The 20,066-nt window shown below is 37.7% G+C and overlaps 1 protein-coding gene across 2 annotated transcripts in view; it reads right to left on the bottom strand.

The window, feature by feature from the left end:
• Nucleotides 1-20,066, bottom strand: part of IMMP2L (inner mitochondrial membrane peptidase subunit 2) — a 630,428-nt gene that overhangs the window by 105,764 nt on the left and 504,598 nt on the right. For both annotated transcript variants that reach the window (XM_060776139.2, XM_067469075.1), the window contains exon 5: nt 16,001-16,103. In XM_060776139.2, coding sequence (XP_060632122.1) covers nt 16,001-16,103 — 103 coding nt within the window. The remainder of the gene's footprint in view (nt 1-16,000; nt 16,104-20,066) is intronic.

Genomic DNA, 20,066 nt, shown 5'->3' with positions numbered 1-20,066 from the left:
CATCCACTGTCATCCTACAGATTTTTGTTGGTTTTCTTTTGTTTTGAAAATAAGTTTAGAATGTGAAAAATATCACAAACATTTTCTTGATGCAATGTCTTTGATGTGTTGAAACACTCTTTCGTCTCAAGGGTGAAAACTAGCATTTATGTCCCTAGTAAGGAAGTGACGGGGCTATAGAACACTCTCCTCTTCTTTGTGTTTATTTAACAATGTTTGAATAGAGATTTTCCCTCTTTTTTAATAGTTATAACAGAAGTAGCAGGGGAACATAATGAGAGCAGAGGTAAGATGATTTTGTTATTGCTTTTTTTTCCCTCTGACACTTTGCCCCATGAAAGGATGAGAAACTACCTAAGCTGGCAAATGCCATCTTTAGAAACAAAATTCTGGCTCAAACAATCAACAACCATCACTGCTACTTAAGGGTATTGGTGACTAGTTTTCTGCTGTCAAAATCTCAGATGCCATGGAGAATTCCCATAATTTTTTTCTGAGTTCATCATAGCATTAGCAACTAATGTTCACTTACAGAATATTCCCTCCTGTTTAGTAACCTAGAGAAGCAGAACTCAAAAACTTTACCATTTTAATACCCAGAGATAGGCTTAGATTTAAATGGACTGATGTGGGATAATTTACACAGGATTCATAAACCATGCAGTTTGGGGTGGAAGAAATCCCTAATAACCTGATAGAAATCTAGAATCTTGATTTACTGATGCATCTTGGAAATACTGAAGCCCTGAAATAATCTTTTCAGAAGACAAACTCATATTATACCTGTAAAGAAAAGTCATTATGTGATTGTGAAATCTTATGACAGAAATAGCCAATAACAACCCAGTAGGTACCTCCCCTACCACCAAAAATCTTGGTTGAACTGTAATATCACAATCCTTCATTCACGAGGAAATTGATATGTATACATGGGAATATTGATGGCATCTTATTTATTTGGAGGATATTAGCTCTTAAGCTGCTGGCACAGTTAATTCCATATTAGCAATGCTCCACATGCTTTAATAGTATTTGGCTTCCAATTTCATATTATTAAGAACCCGTTTTGGACACTCTGACATAACCTGGGGCGATATCTCCAATTTTTTTGTGAACCTTATAGCTCTATCCATATTATTCACTTAAGGAGACAGAAGCTGATTGCATTTGTATTGATAAAATGCTTGCTGTCATTTTTCACAAATGAAAAAGAAGACAATTCAGTACAGTAGATTATCAAATGTAAGGGCATAGCTGAGCTGACTGACAGAGTCAAGTTGGCCCCATGTAGCAATAATATGGCAAATGTAACCTCAGGTTTAAAATCATTTTAAATGAAGTGTTTCTTGTAATTACAGTTATAGTATTTATTATTATTATTATTATTATTATTATTATTATTATTACCGTTATCATCATCATCATCATCATAATCATTGTTAGCAGTCTCCAAAGAAATAGAACTTCGTACGGTATTTGTATATATTCTCTCTTTGTCTTTAATCATAGCTTAAGTTTTTTAAATTTCATAAGTTTGTATTTCTTTGTGAAGATATATATATATCTTCACAAACAAATACAAACATACAGATCCACAGAATGCATACATACACACTTACGCAACAAAGATTTTGTTATTTAATGATTTATTTCTATCAAAACATATACATACACCTTGAATATTTTCTGAATTATCATATATTTGTATTTAAGCAAATTGTGTGCTTGAATGTCATTTGTTCGGACCATACATTCAACAAACACTTAGAACAGAGACAAAGTTAAGTCTGCTTAAACTTTCTCATTTTTTATGCATTTGGCCAGTGGCTGCTGCTGGCTTCCACCTACGTCGGGCAGTGAATCTGACATGGGTTTAACTTTCTAAATGCTATGACAGATGCTAAATCTGCTCACAGAATTGGGTTTAGTTCCTTGGATAACATTTTAAACGTTGGATTAAAACTCAAAACAAATTTCACTGCCCATCTAATGCAAAAGTCACCAATCACCACTGCAATTAGCAGTATATATTTAGGCTTCTTGGACTAGAGAACCTTGGGAAAGACAGTGCTCCCACAACTGTGAGTACAATGAATGAGAAGTTCCTGCTTCTCCATCCCTAACCACATATTCATTGGCTATAGGAAGGGGGGGGGGGGTGGAAAATCAGTAATAATATATATTACTTTAATCAGGTCAATTTCATAACTCCCAAATCTGGTGTTTTGTAAAATAGTAAAAGTTTAATTCTGACTTAATTTTAGCTACAGAAGGAACACAGCATCTCCCATACAAAAAAATGACTAGGCATCAAGTACAATAAGCCAGCTTGTTACATGAGCACATTGAACACGATTTTATTTATATCCATAGAAGCTCTCTGGGAGACTAGAAATGACTAGCAGAGTGTTCTTTCTACACCTCCAGTGTTGATTCTGTCAGAGGTTGACCAAAGAATTGTGCTGGACGCCGAGAAAGAACACTTTCCTAAACATCGCTAGCTCCCCCCAGAACAATGCTGTAGTTTACTTCAGCCAGAAGCCCTTAACATCATTGATTTCAAATAGGAAAAAATGGTTTCAGATTAAATGGAAATCATATTATGTGAAGAGTCCCAAAATGAATTCTTGACACAAGCCTAATGTAATGGGAAATCCCTCTGAAGGAGAGTGTGGAAAACTACGTGGGGTTGCCTCTGAAGACTGCCCGGAAGCTCCAACTAGTCCAACGAGCGGCAGCCAGACTACTAACAAGAGCGGGGTACAGGGAGCATACTCCTCCTCTGTTGCACCAGCTCCACTAGCTCCCAATTAGCTTCCGAGCACAATTCAAAGTGCTGGTGTTAACCTATAAAGCCCTAAACGACTCCGGCCCAGTTTACCTGTCCGAACGTATTCTCCCCTATAAACCATTAAGATTGTTAAGATCGTCTGGAGGGGCCCTGCTCTCGGTCCCACCAGCCTCACAAGCGCATCTGGTGGGGACGAGAGACAGGGCCTTCTCGGTGGTGGCCCCTCGGCTCTGGAACTCTCTTCCACTGGAGATCAGAACTGCCCCTTCTATCCTGACATTTAGAAAACAGGTGAAAACGTGGCTCTGGAAACTGGCATTCGACAAGTGAGTCAATATCCTGTGATATGGATGGATGATGATGAACAACGATTTTATTGTAACGACTGACCATTGTAATTATATGACTGTATTTTGCTATTTTAATGTTTTAGTGTAATATGGAATATGATGTTTTTAATGATTGTTTGTAAAATTGTTGTTGGAAACCGGCCTGAGTCCCTCGATGGAGGTGAGAAGACCGGTATACAAAATTTCTAAATAAATAATAACAAATAACTGCAGCCAGGAAGGAAACATTGAAGCCAAAAGTGGAATAATAGTTCTGTCATATGAATGAGTCCCATATCTCGTCCAGCCAGGAAATCTACATGACGTACATTCCACCTGGTTCTCTAGTTATATTTATTTCCTAACCAGATTTGTCATCATCCTCAAAGAAAACTCCCAAATATTTTTTTAAGTGAGTGGCATATAGTATATTTATTATACACAACACATTTTCATTTCATCATTTGTCAAACAACATCTTGCTCTGCACACTTGGATCTCTCAGGCCACTGCAGAAAGTGCTCACAGTTAATAATAGTCAAGATTCCCTTTGTTTACCTCCATGGATTTGTCTTCTGTGTAAATATCCAGTTAGCTCTGAGGCTATGTTTTCTATGAAACAAACAAGCAAAACAGAAAAACGCTGCCTGTGCATTTTACTTCTACCCCATTTAGAGAAATTTTTCTTTCTAGTTTCTTCTTCTGGTATATCTTGATTGGGCCAGATGGAAAATTACCTAAACTCTGCGATTTCTAAACTACAAATCATCTGAATCTCTCTCACACATGTAAAATGTAGACTATAGAAATTTGATCTTGACAGTATTCACTCAGCCTGTTGTCAAGCGACTATAGTCAATTAGGAACACTGGAAAGCACAGAATGGCTTTATGTCCTCTGTGGAAGAACTCTGGGTACAAACAAAAAGCTTGTCTAAAAGCCAGCTATGCCTTCTGGAAATTCACACTGAATCCAACTGTTTCCTTTACTCCCTGGCTGTGTTCATTTGAATTGGTCATTATGGGAAGTTCTATGTAACTTTTAAAACGAGGGAGATAAATCTTCACTTATTTCATTATTGCACAAAGGAATGAAAAATACAAGACATTTTCTTACTAGCAGAAAATGAGGCATTTGCATATTTTCTTGTTTCACAGGGGGAGGAGGTTGGCATTTCAGGAATGCTGTGAAAATTTCCTATAGAATTACTTGTATAAAATCATTGTATAAACTTTTCCATGGAAGAAAGTACAGTGTAAATTATTTACAAAAAAGTTTCAAAAAATAATATGAAAAAAATATCTGAGTAGTTGTCAACAAGATTCTGTGAGTACATATTTTAGTTGCAAAACTATGAAATATCAAGAGAGGGATTAGGGTCATTTTTTAGTCAGCAAAATAAATTGAAATTAGGACATTTAGCCATTATTCTGTTTCTTTATTCATCAAGGGAAGCAAGCAGTAGCTTTGTCCCCAAGAAAAGATACAGAATGGGGGACGCGTGGTTTGAGAGCAGTATGCTTGAAAAAGATCTTGGGGTCCTCATGGACAATAAGTTAAACATGAGCCAACAATGTGATGCAGCAGGGAAAATTACCATTGGGATTTTGGCCTGCATCAGTAGGAGTATAGTGTCTAGATCCAGAAAAGTCATGCTACCCCTCTATTCTGCCTTGATTAGACTCAAATATTGTGTCCAATTCTGGGCACCACAATTGAAGAGAGATATTGACAAGCTGGAATGTGTCCAGAGGAGGACAACTAAAATGATCAAGGGTCTGGAGAACAAGCCCTATGAGGAGCAGCTTAAAGAGCTGGGCATGTTTAGCTTGAAGAAAAGAAGGCTGAGAGGAGACATGATAGCCATGTATAAATATGTGAGAGGAAGTCATAGGGAGGAGGGAGCAAGCTTGTTTTCTGCTGCCCTGGAGACTAGGATGCAGAACAATGGCTTCAAACTACAAAAAAGGAGATTCCATCTGAACATGAGGAAGAACTTCCTGACTGTGAGAGCTGTTCAGAAGTGGAACTCTCTGCCCCAGAGTGTGGCAGAGGCTCCTTCTTTGGAAGCTTTTAAACAGAGGCTGGATGGCCATCTATCAGGGGTGATTTGAATCTGATTTTCCTGCTTCTTGGCAGGGGATTGGACTGGATGGCCCATGAGGTCTCTTCAAACTCTATGATTCTGTGAAAACTTCAGCATTTCCCTAGGGCAGATGAGCAGTAATAGGGAAATACTGGCTGATCTGAATCTGTTTTTTATTTCTTTGGCTTTCAAAGAAGTTTATTTCAACGAGGGAAATAAAAAAGTAGACTAGTGCAATTTTCTCTTGTTTCAACATCTTGAAGTGTTGTAGTGGTGAAAAATGCATCTTTTATCACTCTTTTCAGGTTTTATGTGCAGAAAATATGGAAGTTTTTGTTCAAAATGTATTCTTATTCACAAAACAATTCTTGCATAAGACTTTTGGAAGTTCAAATATGAAAATGTACTACAAGAGAATACTCATTTTCTCCAGCTAAAAACTGCCACCATTCTTCTTCATATCAGAGTCAATGATTTATATTCCTCTTCCTGAGTCTATTCAATAGAGGAGGAGACTGTGTGCATTACTACTAATTTTGTTCCTGTTGTTTGTTTGTTTATTTATTGTACTCCTTCAAGAAAAGGCTCCCAGGCAGCTTACAAAAATTCAACAGAACAAGGCTTACAGTCTTAATAGTACACCATAAAAGGAAGGGGGAGTTGAAGAGGAAAAATACCTACAAGTACTAATGCTTAATGGTAGGCCTGGGTAACAACGGAAAAAATTGTTTCTAAAATCGATTCATTTTTTGGGGTTTTTTGCGTTTCGATATTTAAAAGAATTCAGAATTTTTTTTAAAAAAAAAAGTTCAATATTTACGAAATTTCGTAAATGGTAAAAAAATTACGAAACAATAACGAAACAATAACGAAAAAATAACGAATCGATTCGTTAATGGCGGACGCGACCGCGCAATACGCTAAAAAACCTCCAAATGGGATAGGGGGAACTTCTGAAGCTTCCCTCTCCCTCTGTTGTTGACTGTTGGTGTGATATTATAATTTTTTTTCACTAATTAAACAAAAAACAACTATAAAACTTGCCCCAGACATGCGGAAATAATAACGAAACGACCTCAAACCAATAACGAAACAAATACATAACAAAATACGAAGCATTTACGAAACGAATTGAAAAATTCGTTTCGTTTTTAAGCTGCTCCAGAATGGTTCGTTATCGCTTCGTTAACAAAAAAAATAACGAATTTTTAACGAATTACGAATTAACGAAACGAAACCGCCCAGCCCTACTTAATGGGAATGTGAGGAAACCTCCATAAGTAAAGTATATAGACATGTTTATGTACCCTACTGGGAAAAAAATATCCACAGTGTGAGCTTTCCCACATTTTTGTTGTTTGGGATTCTTGCAAAAATGTCACACAGGGACTTTTTGCACCAAAAATGTTACTAGTACTGTACGAATCTGAAACCTGAAAGAATTGACTTGTGTTTAAACAGAATTTAATTGTGCTGATACAGAACATACAGCCTTTACTTGTGGCTAATATTTATTCTGTTTGCAAAGTTTGGAGGATGCTATCAATCTATTTATCTGACAGGAACACAGAACACTGGAACAGCATATGAGTACATGATTGAAATTCACAGGTATTTATAATGTTTTAGCTGATTATTTTTTAAACATACACGGTTCATCTTTAAATTCAAATAGCGTTCTGCACACTTCTCTGACTCAGAGGTCTGTTGTTTTCTGACCATATTCTAATCATGTAATTTTGAATGTATTCTGAAATGTATTCATGCAGATAGGATGAACAGGGATTTGCATTTCCTGTTAAACATTATAATGCTATTGGGTAACAGTTTTAAGGTTTTGCAAACAAAAGCCCAGAACTATGAAGATTTACACTCCTGTTTCAATACACACTTTTATAGTTTCTAAAACCAGAAAACAGAAATCTTTTCTATGCAGTCCTCCCCTGGGACCCCTTAAGCCTGCTCTCGAAGAGGTCAAATTCATGCCAGAAAGGTTAGCCATGAAGCCTAAAGACCTTTGGGCAAAAATATGTTTTCTTATTATAGGAATATTTCTTTTCTTCTCTGGCCAAGTTTCTATACTTTTCATAATCAGTTTTATAGCTTTATTCAGTTTGTCCCCTTTTAATTCCTGCAGCTGCATCTATGCAATAAAAATGTTGCATAAGATAGTGTATACTGCATAGAGGTCTAGCTTCTTCAGTATTAATACAGCAGCATTTTAAGATGAAAACATGAGTGGCAAAGCAATATCAAGGTATAATCAAGAGGGAAAAGTTATTAATAGGAAGAACACACAAGCTAGAAAAGGCTGAACCAGGTTGCTTTTGCCTGAACCTACTGAAAAGGGCTTGGCTGTATCCCCTATGGTCATCTTCTCCCTGCTGAGTTATGGTCGTTCCAGATAGGCCCAAAATGTGGGACCTGTCTTGTTTTTACCTTAGGTGTCCAAATGGTGCCTCAGATAAAAAATGAATCAATGCAGAGAAAATTGGGTTTGACATCTGGAAAGATCCAGACCTTAAGCTTAGGTCCAATTCTTTCCAGGTGTTGGGTCTCTGTGGATTGACTCCCAGGACTGCTTCTGTAGTCCCAGGAGTCAATTGCCACAGACATCCCAGTTCTTCAGGCTCCTGGAGCCTGAAGGAGTAGAAGGGAGCCCACTCCCTCCCCTCCAGCTCCACATTTTCCTCAAAAGAAATTACCAGAGGGGCCTGTTGGCAGAACAGCTCCCTCTGTACATTATTCCTAATGTGCAAAAATGGTGGGGGAGGGATGATATCATTTTCATACATCAGCAGTGTACTGCAGGCAGGCCCCTCCAGTAAGTTTTTTGGGGAAAATGAAGGACTGGATAGGGACTTGATGTTGTAGTAGAGTCTGCTGGCAATGTTACAACTGATAGTAGGAGTAGTAGAGGAGGGAAACGAGGTGCCCAGGTGTTAAATGAGGAGCAGCAAAGAAAGAGAATTCGGGAAATACTTATGTCACCCACAGATGAGGAATCCTTCGAAGGTTTCTCTGAGAGTGAAATGAGTGAGGAGGAGGAAGGAGGAGGAAGGAGATGGGAGGATTACTCGGGAGCAAGAGTCAGGCAAGGAGCGTCAGAGAAAGAGGATTTCATGGGCTTTACTAGAAGTAATGGGTCTGGGAGTAGTGAAGATGAAGAGGAACCATTGGATTGGACACAGGTTCAGGAGATCTGAAATGTGTGTACACAACCCATGTCTAGTGATACTTTTGAGGGATTTTCTGGTGGGGATTAGCAATCTGGTGATACCATGGAATCGTGGGGAGACCTAAGTCTTGACAAAAGGTGGAAGAGTTGGAGGGATGGGTGTTGGCCTTCAGCTGTAGAGGCTAAGCCAGCTGATAGCGATGAGGATGGGGTAGAGGGCAACTCATCAACAGATGATGAGTTGTAAGATAAATGAAGACACTGGAATGATAGAACTTTGCAGTAGGCAAAGTGTTGGTTTCGTGCCTTGGGTGCTGTCGCTGCCACTTCTCTTGTTGGGCTTGGGTCCCGGAACTGCAGGTTGCTGTTTCCTTCGTGTATCGACTGGCTTGGATTCTCGTAAGTGTGGATTTCCCCTCTCCTTGACTTTGGACTGTTTCTGACAATGACACTGCCTTTTGGACTTTGGAATCTTCATCTGGGACTTCTTCAAATTTGGACTGTTTTTGGACGATGGCTTCTCTTTACGGCTCTTTGTTTGATCATTATCTTTGAACGGTGTGATTTTGGTGTGTTTTGAAGAAACTCTTGTTTAATCTGGATTATTTGCCAGTTTAATCTGGGTTATTTTCCAAGTTTGTTTTTCAAGCTGCGAATTACTGCAAATTTTGAGTTTTGACCAGAGACACTGAAGCAAGTGTCTCTAAGTCCTGTTTGCTTTGATTTAATAAACTGCTCTTTTGAACTTACTCCTGTGTCTGGCTCTTTAAGACATCTGGGTTCTGACACTTGATGCCATCCCGGAGTCAACCTTTGTTTGACCCTAGATGGCATCTAACCCCCACCCTCTCAAAGGAAAGCCAAGGGTTTGGGTTGGGGTAGGGACAGAAACCCTCCTGGGTTTCTGCTATGTCTGGAATGGTCCCTAATTGAGTGAAAAAGCCAAGGAGAAAGGTAAAAAGTGAGAGGAGGAGACAATAACTAGCACATCTTAAAAGCAACTGAAAAAAGCAGGACAACAACAGAATAATCAGGACTACCCTGCCAGTTTGGAACAGTTAGAATGGCATGTTAATATGACCTCCATAATTTCTACTTGCAAAATAAATATCTGGCCCTAAGATATATCAATTTATCCCTACCATATATACTCATGTATAAGTAGACCTCATGGCTTTGGAAACTCTATATAAAGTAGTGTATTACTGCAAAATTAACTTCATCATCTCTGCCAAAAACTGAGACTTCTATTAGCTGCAGTTAAAGCAAAATGCAATTTTGTCTCATAAAAACTTGATTAAAGCTTTGGTTAATTTAAAGGAAACCATTCAAATGGACTCGCTAGAGCAAAATACGTATATTCCTTTAAATAATGGGAAGAATGTGATAAAGGGAAAGCCAGGATTCCTTTTAGTCACTGCTGATCATTGAAGGCTGGTTGTTTTTGTCTTTTTAAAGTCATTATGAATAACTGCTATGGTTTGTTTCAAAATGGAGATTAAACCAGGCTATATCAAAGTAACAGCATTACAGTACATTTCCTTCTTTCCATTGAACAAAGCTGCTCCTTGAATAATAAAATACAAAAGGCCCGTTTTTCTTAATCTAACATGCTGGAAAGCAATTAAGAGCTAAATCTGTAGCTGGTCAGTTGTATTGTTTAGACATTCACATTTTTAGTACAGCACTCTTGTATCTTATATAAATGGATAACTACTCACATAGCTGGAAAAAGAAAAAGATGAAGAACAAAAACAACACCCAATATTGGTTAAAGCAAAGCTTTGAAGAATTATTTTTTAAAAAACCTTTTGAAGTTGCCAGTCATTCCTGAGAAATACCAGGAGTTTTCATCCAAAATTAGTAACTTTTCTAAGGTTTTCCTTAACCAATTTTTGGCTTTTTAAAAAATATGCTTTTAATCTCCCAGTTCAAAAATCATTTTTTTGTAAGTATTTTCCTAACCAGTGTTTTCCTTAGAAAACTTTTTAAATACACTTTTGGTTCCCCAACCAGTGTGAGCACATGGAGAATTAATGTCTCCAAAATTATTTTTCCATTATTATTTTGAGCTTATTAGGGTGCTTTCAGTGGGAGTTCCTACTGCCACCAGACAGAAGGCATTTCACCTTTTCATTTGGGAGGAGGGGTAGAGTTCTGATAAGAAATAGGTGGTACTATGGAGAGGGGAAAGTATCAGAGAAGAAGATAACCTTGCTTGGTTTTCTTGTAAAATTCTGAGAATGATACAGAAAAATTGCATAATATAAACCTTGTTTTCAATCAGCTTGGCACAGCTTTCTTTATCAATGCATAACATTAGTGTAGTGTAGTATCAACACTTCTTTTATTGAAAACAGTGAAAATCCCTTATCTGCACTAATATTTTGATTTCCCTCTTGCTTCAAAACAATATGATTGCTCAATTAAATATTATGAGCTCTAAGAGTGTATATGATTGATAGTAAACATTAGCATATTTTTGTTTATATGACATATTGTAGTGGTGGTGGTCCTTCAAGTCATCTCCAAATTATGGCAACCATAAAACAAACTTATAATGGCATTTATTTGTTAAAAATTCTTCAAAGGAGGTTTACCATTGTCTTCCACAGAGGCAAAGGGAAATTGATTAGCCCTATGTCATCCAGTGGTTTGTCATGGCTGAGCAGGGATTCCAACCTGGTCTCTCATAGTCCTATTACAGCCTTCAGACCACTGCACCACATTACCGCTATTACTTTGTCTACAATGCAGATACTTTTCCAAAAGGGTATTCCAAAATAGAGATTTACTAGGATTGGTGTCATCCAGTACAGTAACCCATGGTGTCACCCCCATGAACCTCCTCCCATATTAGACCATACCACAATATTGTAGATAAAATACCAGAAGATTTCATAAACTCAACCATTATAAAAAAAACAAACATCAGCAACAATGAAAACAACAGTTCATACTTGTAGTGTGTGTAGATAAAACCATATGATTCAAAAGTTAATTGTAACTGGAAAACAGCTCTGACCAGAAAACATGTTTTCTGGTCAGAGCTGTTTTCCAGTTACAATTAACTGCAGAAAAATTGTGTTGACAGTCATTTTGATGCCCCCTCTGATAGTATCACTCTATGTGGTTCACACCTCTTTCAACTGTCTAAGATTTGGACATTCTAACTGTCTAAAATTCAGATGAAGGAATACAGTCATCCCTTTACTTTCACCAGAGTTTGGAGCACAGAACACTGTGAAAGTGGAAAAAACGTTCATAACGAAACACTTAATTTTTTATTAAAGAGAACAACTTCCTAGGAATCTCTGGGTCCTCCAGCATGACTCCATGGTCAACTTTCAATAGAACAGTAGTTCTCAACCTGGAATACCCAGATGGTTTTGGCCTTCAACTCCCAGAAATCCTAACAGCTGATAAACTGACTGGGATTTCTGGGAGTTGTAGGCCAAAACCATCTGGGGACCCTAGGTTGAGAACCACTGCAATAGAATAATTCTGGGAGACCTATAAATTCCCCAAGAGAACATATTGATCAAATCCACAATAGCAAAACCCACAAATGTGGAGGGCTAACTTTACAGTATTTAACACTGGAAATCTATATTGTACTACAGGAGAGAAAAAAACCCAAATCTGCTCTTCTTTTGGTTGTAATCATCATTTCAGATTATATCCTATAAAGCCTATTGTGTTATCAACCAAAATAATTGGGTGAGAAAGCAACAAGGAATCAATTTGGCTGAAATGGAAAGTAGAATACGTTCAGTTGGTTATAGGTTTAACATATAACAAGAAATTAACATTTCTTCATAGGAAAACATACTGCTGTACTAAAATTAGACTTTTGACACAGATAGCTTTTTATACTTCAGGATGACCTTTGTGATAAGAAAAGTAGGACATTGGGATGGGATTCATTTCTGCCACCGTGTTGCCCTTTCATTTTGCTTGTCTGTTGAAACTTATATGAGAAAATGATATTATAAAGTGGAGATGTAAGCTTCACAATGAGCTAGGAGAGTAAAATTTCACAACCTTCATCTACTAGTAGATATACATCCTGCTGTGCAATGTTATTGCCAATACCACAAACTACTCTACACACAATGTACATTGATTTCTACAATTGTTAATTCTACCTTGCCAACAAAATTAGGTTATTACAGGTCATAGCCCCATTCCTACCACTCACCTTCCCTGCTATACATTCAAACTCTGCCCATTTCCATGCAAAAGAAAAACGGAAGAAGATCATGTAGAAAATATACTTGTATGCTCTTTTCTAAATAGAAGCTATTTCTAAAATATCATTTAAAATGATAGCCTGCTCATATATTCAAATATATTAAACTACATTTTAAAAGCAAAGCCAAAATGGGCAATGGGGAAAAAACCAATAATAAAATCGAAGTAAATCAAATTTTAAAAAGCATGCAGATGTAGCAAAGACACAGATTACTAAAGTCTTAACCCGATGCCTCGAGGACATCTCATGCAACTGTCTAGGTGAAAGTCTCACAGCTGAAGTAGCAAAAGGTTCTTTTTCCAGCCACCAGCTGTCTGACCTCTAACAATGGGAGCAGGCAGAGTACTACAACTGATGCAGAATTCAAAGATTAGGGCATTAACATGCAGGCATGCATTCTGCTTCAAATGTCCATAAAAGCACCTGATACCCATTTGCTAGGAATGGCTGTTACCAGAACTGTACTTATTTCTGACACTGTTTACTACTCAAGAAATTTTTTTAAAAAAAAACTGTGCTATATAATGCTGACAGACAGGATGAATCAGGTATCCCAATTACTTGTTTGAAGGAGTTGAAAATACAGAATTAGGTGGCAGTCCAACTAAAATCATGTTACAGCTTTATTACTAAGCCAAACATTCCAAGCAGTTATTCTATATTTATGATATATACAGAACTCTAGGAAGTTCATAAATAAAATATGCTTAAACAATCTATGGAAATACAACGTTTATGAACTGACAATACACCTACAGTACTCTTTGCTAATTGTTTCTGCTGCACAATAATTTTCAATTGTTCGTATCTAAACTGAATTATCTGAGATCATGCTTGAAACAGGGAGACACAAAAATGCAAAACAAATGCCTTTTATGTTTAGAGGCTTCCTTCCCACAACTACGGTAATGACATCCTTCTTTCACCCTAGTTCACCAATATGTTCTGCCAATACGTACTGATGAGCTGAGTAATATGAAACATTCATTGCTGAAGGAACACTGTGGACAGAACTGTCATACTGTACAACATCAAACGCAGGAAGACTTTAATACAGAAAGATCTCACATTCGGTTATAACCAATTGAGTAATGCCTATGCATATATGAATGAGCTCTACATTTTCCCTCTGATTCTTCTTAATATCTCTTCTCCTTTATTGTAAAAATTCTCTCTCTTCGATTTTCTCTTATTTTTCCATTTCTTCCTCCAGGGCTTCTGTCATTTTGAGCCCCAGTAACTATCATCCTACCCATCCGTGCTAATTTTCCTGACTTTCTTCTGCAATCACACAGTGATGTGTAGCCAGCCCTCATTATCCATAGATTCCGTATCCATGGATTCAACTACCCACATCTTGAAAACATTTTTTTTAAATTCTAGAAAGCAAATCTTGCTCTTGCTCTTTTATATAAAGGGCACCATTTTACTAGTGAGATTTGTCCTGGGACCAAACCCTGAGGATAACAAGGGTCCAATGTAATTTTCAAACCATAATTTCACCACTTAAATTACTCTTTCCTTGCAAGTTCCTTCTCAAGATCTACACTTCTTCAAAAGGCTTCCATGAAATACCATGTTGTTCATTCATTCAGTCATCTCCGACTCTTCGTGACCTCATGGACCAGCCCACGCCAGAGCTCCCTGTCGGCCGTCACCACCCCCAGCTCCTTCAAGGTCAGTCCAGTCACTTCAAGGATGCCATCCATCCATCTTGCCCTTGGTCGGCCCCTCTTCCTTTTACCTTCCATTTTCCCCAGCATAATTGTCTTCTCTAGGCTTTGCTGTCTCCTCATGATGTGGCCAAAGTACTTCAACTTTGTCTCTAGTATCCTTCCCTCCAGTGAGAAGTCTGGCTTTATTTCCTGTAGGATGGACTGGTTGCATCTTCTCACAGTCCAAGGCACTCTCAGAACTTTCCTCCAGCACCACAGTTCAAAAGCATCTATCTTCCTTCGCTCAGCCTTCCCTAAGGTCCAGCTCTCACATCCGTAGGTTACTACAGGGAATACCATGACTTTGACTATGCGGATCTTTGTTGCCAGTGTAATGTCTTGGCTCTTTACTATTTTCTCGAGATTGGACATTGCTCTCCTCCCAAGAAGTAAGTGTCTTCTGATTTCCTGGCCACAATCTGCATCTGCAGTAATCTTTGCACCTAGAAATACAAAGTCTGTCATGGCCTCCATATTTTCTCCCTCTATTTTCCAGTTGTCAATCATTCTTGTTGCCATAATCTTGGTTTTTTGTTTTTTTTTTTGTTTAGCTGCAACCCGGCTTTTGCGCTTTCTTCTTTCACCTTGATTAGAAGGCTCCTCAGCTCCTCCTTGCTTTCGGCCATCAGAGTGGTGTCATCTGCATATCTGAGGTTGTTAATGTTTCTTCCAGCAATTTTCACCCCAGCTTTGCATTCATCCAGCCCCGCACATCGCATGATGTGTTCTGCATACAAGTTGAAAAGGTTGGGTGAGAGTATGCAGCCTTGCTGTACGCCTTTCCCAATCTTGAACCAGTCTGTTGTTCCGTGGTCATTTCTTACTGTTGCTACGTGGTCCTTGTACAGATTCCTCAGGAGAGAGACAAGGTGGCTTGGTATGCCCACCCCACCAAGAACTTGCCACAATTTATTATGATCCACACAGTCAAAGGCTTTAGAATAATCAATGAAGCAGAAGTAGATGTTTTTCTGGAACTCCCTGCCTTTCTCCATTATCCAGCGAACTACCATAGCTACACTATACACCCGTCCCCTTCTCCACCACTTTGCAATGCTTCTCACTCACAGTAGTCATTGGCAATCTCTCATCACAGATAAGCCTGCCTTCATTTTTATAAGAAACTTCTAGGCTTTTCTCTGTCCTACATGGCTCTTGTACACCTCTGACACTAAAAAAAGGTCAAGCCATAGTAACAGAATTCAAGGTCATTAACTACCTAAGGCAACAATTACTGCAGAATGTTTAGAAAAGCTTGTGCTTTTCAACATGGTTTAGAGCATTTCAAAGCATCTGTTGCAAACACAGTAAGCTCTTGCTCTTCCAGGTGTACCAGTGTAAGAGAAAGATGTTTGTCTGTTTAAGAATGCAATCCCATACAATATTTCTGATGATTATGTCCCATTGAACTCTGAGGGGGAATTACCACTGAGCTATTTAGATCAGTATGTAAGCATAGCAAAGGTGAAACAGGAGAAGAGTTTCCCTCCCATCTCTATCTTCCTTTTAAAAAAAAGGTTTGATGAGAAAGGATGCATCTACTGAATTTTCCCCCATCAAAAACAATCTTATAGGAACAAAATCTGCACTCCTATTAAATTATTATTATTATCTATAAAATTATTATGAGAGTTATTGTGACTTACCGGGCCAAAGGCATTGCTGTCAAAGCTATGTCCATGATGGTCCCCTTCTACCCATATATGGCCATGTGGAACTTTCACATACTTCTTTTTGTAGCCTATAGTTCTAAAGACAAATACAAATTTAGAATTAGCAGTGCAAGATGTAAACCCTATTTCAGCCCCACAAATAGTGGTCCTTGAGCCCCAATTGCCAACTGAACAGACATCTTTTACCCAATATGGATGCTGGCGGATGAAGTTGTCCAGGAAGACACTCATATTGTCAAAATGAATACAAAACAGTTACAAATCTTTTACTCTAAATTACCAATTCACAACAATAGAGAATGTCAACCATATTTGTATGTGTGCAAAATATTGTATTTATTGAGGAAAGACATACGTATTGGGGCAATTGATAACATTTCATACAAAATGGAAGGAAATTAAAAAGTGGAGGGGGGAGAGAATTGTCTTTTCATTCTCACTGATAATATTTTGTTGCAGTTTACAGTTTTTAAAGGGGTAGCTAAGCAGCATGCTGAGAGTATACTTTAACACTGAGGATGAGAGGGTTTCTAGTGGGGTTTTTTTTTTTTAAAAAAAAAAAAACAAACCTAAATTGTGTTTCAGAAATAAGACTCCTTTAGATTATCAATTTCCATCCCAAATAGTACTGGCCTATTTAAATCAGTGGGTGTTATGCAAGTCCCATTAATTTCAGTATGTCCCACTTAACAAATTCAAAACAGTATATGTATACTATTGTACTGGAGGTCAGCCGCCAGCATGATGTTATATGTAGACAGATGACACTTAATCAAGCATACTATATTTTATCAGTAGTTATGGAGCTACAAAAAGGAGACATAATTAGCATAACATTACATTTTATGGGCAGCAATAAACAAGCATAGAAAAGAGAAACACAGTTAAACACTGACTATTTGATATCCATAAACACAGAATACAGCATCAAATAATGTCCTAAACATTTTTTTTCATGGGGATCTGGGCATTAACAGCCATATAAATATAACAGATGGCCAAAATATATCATTTTCCCATATTTTAAGCATATTCTAATATTCACCTTTTCTGTATTCTGCAGAATAATAGGAGATGACATGAAATTCCATAGAAGTCTAAGCATAACCACAGATTTAACAAGTAGGCATTATATTAAAACAATACATGGCTTGGTTAAGTATCTAAAAACCCATGTTTCTACATACCTGAAAAATTTTAAGCACCTTAGAGAAGGCTCACCTCTTTGTCCCACCACCTCTGCAAAGTCCTTTTCAGGATAGTATTCTCAGTGTCTGCTCCAAGCCTGTGGAACTTGCTATCCTAGGAGAATAAGTTGGCCTCCTTTCTGGTTTCTTTCCATCAGCTGGGAAATGTTAAGACTAATATTCTACATTAGCTAATCCTGGACTGACTTCCCAAACCTGATGGAATTATCAATCATCTGTGCTCCAGTCACCAGCAAAATGGACCTCCTTCTCCCTGTTCAGTTGATATCCAGTCAAGTATGTTGTGGGGAGTTACAACTGAGGCAAAAGTGTCACAATCATGACAAAGTTGCAATCATGAAAACAAAACAACAGTTACCTAGATTTATTCATCCAAGGTTGATCCATAGTCACAATTTATACTTAGGGACCTCATCCCATGGATGTTCCCCCCGTTTCTCTCCCTTTTCACACTCTGGCAAAACAGTGTGCCATCCCATGATGCAGGGCCACTTCCCATGGCTGCCCATGGGAACTTGTCTTTCCAGCATGTGAAGATGGAGAGAAGACTCCCTGTTACCATATTCCTGCTGCCAGAAAGTGGGGAAAGTGAAGAAAAATGGAAAGAAGATGGGGAAAGTTTGTGGGATGGCTGGCCATCCCCAAAGTTCTGTTGAGGGAGAAAGGGGTTAAGATGGTTTCCCCGCTCTTCCCGATTGCTTTCCCCCACTTCCCTCCTCCCCATCTGATGAAGTTCTTCACTACAATTGTGACACTGTTGCCCACAACTGTAACTCTATCTCTACAGGCAATTGGGGCATTGATGACTGATATCTCCATCAGATTGACAGAAGGGTGTTTTAATGATGAGCGTTTATCTTTATTAGCATGTTTAAAATGTGCTTTAAATAGTTTTAACATTATGCCCTTTTTGTTTTTATTTTGTAATTATTATTAAGATTTTAACTGCGCTTTGTTTTAATTTTTGTTATAGGCTCTGTTGTTTTTGCTCTGAGAGAAAAGAGGTATATAAGTTAAATAAATGAATAGTAAATGAATGAGACTTCTAATTCATGACCTCCTGGCTCGGACAGAATTTTTTAGGACATGCAAATCCATATCAGACCTTACCAATCTAAATATATGGTAAATATTTGCAGTTTTCCTCTGTAAATATTACATACACTGCTAAACATCCCTGGAGCAATTCAGGTTGCAGTTATCAAAACATCCCAGACACAATAACAGATTTTTTTTAAAAAAAAATTAGGAATGCTCTGAAGAAACAGAGGACATGAAGTTAAATAGCTTGAAGCAGTTGTCCTTTTCTTTTAATAGTAGTTGTATAAAATACTGTGCCTGATCATTTTTTTCACAGAATATTCAGTCTCTCCGAGCCAAGAACCTTCCTTTGTTTCAAGTCTGTCATATTAGGTGTTGTACAAGTTAGAAAATGGTCATTAGCATGATCAAAGCAAATATATTACACAAAGCTTTTAACCTGGATTTTCCTGTTATATGCAGCCATTCCAGTATTTAATGCAACATTTCAAAAGCCTCTGCACCTCTCCCTAACTTTTAGAGCAGGTAGGATCTGTTGATCTAACAACATTACTGTTAATCCTCACATAAAAGCAAATCATTTTGTAATTTACTGAGATTACCTCAACTGTAATTCCTAAGACTTTGTAATTTCCACAGCATTGTACAGTGTTTTTGAACAAAGGAATTTTTCATTAAGAAGTCCTAACATGCAAATAAATTTGCAGTGGGTCAAGACTGGATAAGAGTGTCAAGACAACCTTTTTCAATGGGGACAAGAACATGTTCAGGTATTCTTTATATTCCTACTGTCTGGCAGGTAGTTTGAGAAAGGGCACTATCTTGTCCATCATTAGATTTACTAATGATGCACTACACAACACTATAACCCCAGTTGTCAAACTTCTCTGTAACAGTCCATATCCCATTTTCCTATCAGAAATAGCAAATCTCAAACATTTGAATTAAGTATGGGGTGCTGGGATAGTTATGAGCCTTCAAGTCAAATCTAATTTATGGTGGCTATCATAGAGTTTTTTAGACAGATATATATATATATATATTCCTCTCAAGTCAACCCAGGAAACAGAACATTAATATAATGTGTTTCTTCTATTTTCATCCTGACATACTCATTACTATTTAGATGCTGCATTTTACATAGCAATGTCAATTTCATTTCTCAATATATTGGGTTGATCTTACAATGAATTGTAACTGGTCAGAAATATAATGAACATGAATGCTTTTGAATAAGAATATATCAATAAAACTTTGAATTGCTTTAAAGAGGTTCCAGGAACCCACATTGTGATTCTTCAGTATAGGCCATCTACAAAATACAAGAAATCCTCATTTTCCCTGTGCACGTGCTTCTGGAAAACAGGTAGTCCCTGACTTACAAATGACTCTCATAATTAAGAACAGGGGTGAGACAACAGGATGCGAGAGAAATCTACCCCTAGGAAGGGAAATTCACTCTTAAAAGGGTTTTCACTGAGAAAAGGTATCTCCACTGAAGCTTTATCTCCATTCCTTGTTTTCCCAACAAGTCCATTTTTTTTTCAAAATCCAATTATCACAGGAACAGAAAATTTGGTGAAATCTTCTGAACAGGGGTACTGTTTACCCCTTCCTATGCTATCCAAAGTGATCTATCTATCTATCTATCTATCTATCTATCTATCTATCTATCTATCTATCTATCTACCTCTGTCTGTCTATCTATCTATCTATCTATCTATCTATCTATCTATCTATCTACCTCTGTCTGTCTGTCTGTCTGTCTATCTATCTATCTATCTATCTAT

This window comes from Anolis sagrei, chromosome 5, assembly GCF_037176765.1.
Source record: "Anolis sagrei isolate rAnoSag1 chromosome 5, rAnoSag1.mat, whole genome shotgun sequence".
Classification (NCBI taxonomy): Eukaryota; Metazoa; Chordata; class Lepidosauria; order Squamata; family Dactyloidae; genus Anolis; species Anolis sagrei.
Note: the sequence above shows the minus strand (reverse complement) of the source record. Positions and strands in the feature narration are given on the sequence as shown.